Source organism: Liolophura sinensis, chromosome 11, assembly GCF_032854445.1.
Source record: "Liolophura sinensis isolate JHLJ2023 chromosome 11, CUHK_Ljap_v2, whole genome shotgun sequence".
Taxonomy (NCBI): domain Eukaryota; kingdom Metazoa; phylum Mollusca; class Polyplacophora; order Chitonida; family Chitonidae; genus Liolophura; species Liolophura sinensis.
In genome coordinates, this window is record NC_088305.1 from 8,330,591 (window position 1) to 8,336,590 (window position 6,000).

The following is a 6,000-nucleotide window of genomic DNA, read 5'->3' on the forward strand; positions in this document are numbered from 1 at the left end:
CCTTCTCAAAAGCTTCAATAATTTTGTGTTTTCTCCTCTAAATATTAAAATAGTTGGCAAATGATAAAATATGACATGAATCATATTCATTTATTAAATAGTTTTAGTTTTAAAATATTTTGAAGGGTTAAAAACAGAAAGAAAAATAAAAAAAAAAAGAAAGATCAAGTGAAAGTTCAAAGGAACAATTACCACGAACTTTTGATCTGTCTTCGCCTATAATTTATAAACAATCACGAGTATCGTCTATTTTGTGGATTTTCACCGGGCGTATCTTCATCTCGCTGAACTGAAGAGGGAGATATTTAGACGACCATTGGTGCCACGTTACTGATGAAGTATTTACTGTGGACTTCTCCTTCACATGAACATACAGCCCATTCAGATTACTGTGATGGCAACTATTGTACCACCAGGCCCCATGATATGTCGCAGCACAATTCGCTTTGTAGTAGTCCTTATCTCGGTCATATGTGGAAAACTCCAAGCCATTTTGGTGATCCATTGAGTCACCTGAGAGAACAAAGAAAAAATGACTCTAAATCTGTAGACACATAGACTATTGCACAGCTCATATTGACTGGATTTATTCATTTGATTCGTGTTTACTGTGAGAAGGATCTGGTCGATAAGTCCAAAAGAAAAAGTTAGTCACCAGCGACTATCCAGACTCGCCTTTACCCGCAAAATTGGGTGACCAAAATTAAAGGGTCGAAGCGGCCATATAAGTTAGCATCAAATTTTCTTTAGTCACCAGTATACGGTCAAAGTAACGTGTTAGAAAGATCCTTGCAGTAAGGTAAAAAATAAGAAAAAAGAGGTTTTTTTTGTGTTTGTTTGTTTTCTTTTGGGGGGGGGGGGATGAAATCAATTAAAACTTACTTAGTCGCAATTCTTTCCTCACTCGAATAAACAGGGCCAAAGCCAGCATTGTTACCAAAATTATATTGGTTGTTCTGACATCTGATATAATACTGGCTCATGGTTACCTTCACCACAAATGTCTTAATACAGACCTTGTAGTGCTGTATGTGGTCAGGGTATCACAAGTGATACTGACACACGTACAGTGTATATCACATGATGTGATCAAACATAAAAACACCAAAGATGACCAGAACTGATCAATATATTGATATGTTGGGAATGAATGGCGAGCATGCATAGGTCTACATATTTTGATTTAAAAAATGATTGGCCTATATAATGCCTAATACATGTATTCGTGATATCTATAAACCGGTCATACATTGGCCTATTGCCGTTCCCCAAATTCAGACCCATTGTTTGAGTATGCCTACTAAGGGTGTCGGCCAATCTTTTTCACCACGAATATTTGACGCTTATAAGTTTGGTCGCTTCTCTTCCACCTTTCGCCCAGAGTTTTCCCACCATCATTCCTACAGTCACCAACTGATGAGCTTTTAATCACATTTAGTTGCAAATTTTTAGGGCAAATATTTGCCTGATTTTAGTTGATATGTTTATTTTTTTAATTTATTTTCTAAGACTGTGTTTTTTTTTTTCAGAAAAAATGTCGGTCAACTCACCGGCATTCCCCTTGAATGTGCCCAGTAAGAGTCGGAAGTTGTGAGACTCGTCTGCCACACGGAATCTGCTGTAGGAAGCGTAACCCGTTCCCAGGGTGTAGCTTCTCATATTCACGAGGAGTTCAAAGTGCGCCTGAGAGGTCAAGAGATGAATCTTTTGCAGGCCTGGGGAGACAAAATTGGATGGTTTTGACTGGCTACTGTATATGTGGGAACTACCTCGCTAAGCGCTGTTTGTGGGATGCAGTTCATCGTATTTTATCACTTCGGCATATTATGTTACATGGATAATATCGTCATGATATCTGACAGATGTAATCGCAATTCAAGGCAAACTGGTTCAAATAATGATTTCTTATTTGGTATGTATGTTCACTGTGGCAGATTTAATCTGCGGCTGTTGTGATCACATTTCACGTTTACACTAAACTGACAGAAATTAGTTTCAGCGGTGTGTTGGTAGGACGGCAACTGGAAATAAAAGGTTTCAGCGACGTCATCGCAATGGTAGTCAAAAGCCCTTGCGATAAAGATTTCACTTTTAATCTGCAGTTTTAAATAGAGGTAAACTGCATTCTTATGTTAACTAAGGCTGTTTACAAGAAATTGTTGGTTTATATTACAGCAGGCTAGAATTGAACACTTTGAATGATAGGAATACTCCATGTATCGTAGTCATTCCCGATTAGAGAATCCCTATTTGATATACAGGTTCATATGTTGAGTCGGTTTCAGCCAACCGATGGCAAACAATAACCAACAGTTCTAGAGTTTCGCACAAATACCTTAAAGTTTAAAGCTGCCTATGGGTTTGGGTGTGTCAAACTCACTTGTTGATCAGTGAATACTATATAATATATATTACATGTATACCTTGTTATCTACAACTGATATGGAAGGACGGTAAAAGATATGAATACTGATTTCACTCAGTCGCCTAGAACATACCTTGCGTCTTTCCAACACCGTTGAAAACTGTTCACTGCTTCTATTTGAATAATTCCATCCTATTTTCGTACTTTGTATACCTCCTCAGTTCTTTAATGGTTTCTGTTATACGTCGTTTTGGGGAATATACTTGGCGATTATTGACCTGAAACGTCCTTATTGGTTGACGGCTGATACACGAGTGTCTGTTTTGGCTTAATGATTTCTAACGCTACATAAACACTTAGGATTATTATTCGACATAATAGTTAATCGTTCTTGAACAGTTGCAATTAAAGTGCGAGTGAGATACCTACAATTGAATTTTACCTAAAAATTATTCACATGTTTACGTTATAAATGTTGACTGGGATTTCATGCACAGAAAATCGACTCTGTTCCCTGCAACATTGAAAACCAATGACTGCTGAGTCACTTCATGCACCATATTTTTCAATATCCCTCCACCATAATACTGACCGTCGTCAAATAAACGATTAGAATAGTATAACCATGGTAAAAATACTTCCCGCCAAAGCCAGTTAACAATGAAAAATCTATAATTACTTGATTATGTAGACTTGGTGATATTAAATTGAGTTAAGTAAGATTTAATGCAGGACCTTTGACCTGTTTAAGGTAACTCACCCAACCAGAACTCGCCGTAGATGTTACCAAACCCATCGGTGTAATTCTGCCAGTTACGAAAGAAGTCAACAGAGCCATCTTGTCGTCTTTGAAACACCTGGAACATCAGTTAACATCAAGTTTACCATTTTCCAAACACAGACATACTTACTTTATGTCGGTGTTTCATTTCACCTATACGACGGCAGTCAAGATTATGTGGGAACTGGGCAGCGCCCAGCGGATACCCACGAACATCCGCAAGTTGTTGCCAAAGGCATAATTAAAATATGAATTATTGATATATTTCCAACCTAAGAACATCGTTCTGCGGTATTTGTATGTGCGTGTTCATGCACTTTTATATGGATGTAGGACTGTTTGACATGTGTTGGTGTTAGGTGGTTTTCAGAAGAGAGTTTTCTCTTGCAGAATGCTTTAAAATAATGTATTACCTTTTTTAAAACAACAACTTGTTAAAGCGTCATTTCGCATGTCAGAGTAATTTTCGCTTCACAGAAGCATATGATTATTTATTGGATTTATTACCACACGGTCGACGTCTAACTCAGTTGGTTTGTCAATCCCACGATTTCCAATATCATTCCTTAACGTGACGTGTACCACCCTTTTACAGTAGCTGAGCCGATTTTTCTTCATACCTGTTATCTGGATAATTTATTAGCGCAAGCAGTAAGGGGTAGCATAATCTAAGATCGCTTTGACCTCAAATTTATTTATTTACTTGGTGGTTTACGCCGTGTTTAAGAATATTTTGCATATGCGACGGCGGCTATAATTAATTTGAAAGGAAACCGTGCAGAGCCCGGGGCAGTCACACGACCATCCTCCGGTTGCTGAGAGTCTTTCCTACGTACGTCTGGAGAGGAAGCCAGCATGAGTTAAACTTGAACTCACAGGGACCGTATTGATGAGGTATTTTTAACCAATGAAACAATCATTTTAGTCGTTTAATGCAAATTTCTTTATTTGTTTTTTTTTTGGACAAAAGTTTGATCTCAGACGTTGTTAGTTCTTACTGCTCTTGCGACAGGAGTTTTTTTTTTCAGATACTTGTCAAGGTACGAGAGTTTTTCCTTTTCATAATTCCGGTGTTAAATATCAAATAAAATACAAAAAATAAGTTAATTTGTTGAAACATTTGTTATTTCTTTTGAATATGTGACTGTATTATAGGCTGTATTATAGATCAAATTATCACCACGGACCTTATTAACTTGGTGTTGTTCTGCACTGAGTTATCCACAAATGCACATGACCTGATTGTTTAATTCTGAAACGGCGTTCCACTGTTTAGAATTGTCTAACAGACGTAGATCTAGGCGTCGTAGCAGACAGTCTCAAACCAATCGTAAATCATGACGAGCGTTACAGGTTTGTCATTTTATTTATTTATTTGATTTATTTGATTGGTGTTTTACGCCGTACTCAAGAATATTTCACTTATACGATGGCGGCCAGCATTATAGTGGGTGGAAACCGGGCAGAACCCTGGGGAAACCCACGACCATCCGCAGGTTGCTAGAAACCTTTCCACTCCCTGCATCCACCTCCCTGCGTCACCATGTCACAGTACACAACGAAGCCTTTTCCCACTCCGAACGGAAACACTCGGTACACGCCGCTCTTTGTGTGACTGCATTTCTGTATTACTGTACAATCGGTAGGATATGCGCATTCGAGAAAAGTGGTGTGATCTGAAAAAACAATTCCTGGCGTGGTATTAATTGTGATTTACATCAATACACGAAACATCGATCGTGGTAATACTCTGCAAACATTTGTACACAAGAAATACTTGACCTGTACGATATCAGCCTATGATGATGATAAATTCTGGACAAAACCATAACTGAATGATTCACTAGAATAACGCCAAGTACAGTACTGTACCTCTCCCTGTCGATGTAAGAACTAACAAAAGTGAGCGGGCCAATATATCTATTCCATGATCCCTATAGGAGAAACATCACGGAGGAAAGGTAAGGTCTTAGAGTTTTAAAAAATCAGTTTTTAACAAAGCTCTGTTGCACAGCCTTTACTGGTGTAGCTGGTCACCGCAGTTTTTGTATTATTTTCACAATAAATTTTCCCTGAACACAATATTTAGGCTATGTTAATCTGTAAAGTGCAATTAAAAATACTAGGTTTAATTCGCGGAACTCTGGCCGGGTGACGTCATGGCTGTGAATACATCCCTCGATTGTGTATTGAAAAGCCCTGCAAAGCATAGTCGAATCCATTAGGCCTACCCACTGTACCCCTACGTGTGCACAACTTTAATAGCACTCTGAAAATATTATAAGTAAAACAGTTTTACAACAAATATCTTGAAAGAAAGGCTACCGGAGTCGTATTAGATCTGGGAAAAGCATAGAGACTGCATGATACGATGGCCGATTTTCGCTCATATATCGACCACATAGATGATACAAATGCGCTCCTAACTGGTTCGCATGACACCTATTGGACATCCACCGAATTATGGTCGTGTTTGTGGAAAAGTTTTCACGGTTTCACAATTAACAGACTATACATTTTTAAAGGCATGTTGAGCGATACAGGACTAAGGCACAAGGATGCATGCAGTCGGGCCAGCCCATTGTGAGTTTCACTGACGGGCACAATCTGCCCCTCAACGCCGTGAAACTAACGATCAAGTTAATCACTTGTGTTATATCGCCGGCAAAAATAAATAAGGCTTCAATTATACTGAATGGAAACAACGATTGGTGACTAATAGAAATGTAAATTTAAAATGTTCATGCGCACACAGCGGCTTCTAGCGACTTCTTTAAGTTCGTGTCACAGGCTGCTGTTTCAAATAAAAAAAAAGGTAAATAAACTTTGCATTCAGGAAGATAAATTCCGGAAG

The 6,000-nt window shown here is 38.4% G+C and overlaps 1 protein-coding gene across 1 annotated transcript; it reads right to left on the minus strand.

Moving 5' to 3' along the window:
• Positions 1–214: 214 nt before the first annotated feature.
• LOC135477467 (fibrinogen C domain-containing protein 1-like) lies at positions 215–3,452 on the minus strand. The gene is made up of 3 exons (XM_064757583.1): positions 3,126–3,452; positions 1,551–1,715; positions 215–513 (listed from the first exon to the last, which is right to left on the minus strand). The coding sequence occupies exons 1-3, from the start codon at positions 3,229–3,231 to the stop codon at positions 224–226; spliced, it is 561 nt and encodes a 186-aa protein (XP_064613653.1). The 5' UTR covers positions 3,232–3,452; the 3' UTR covers positions 215–223.
• Positions 3,453–6,000: the final 2,548 nt, after the last annotated feature.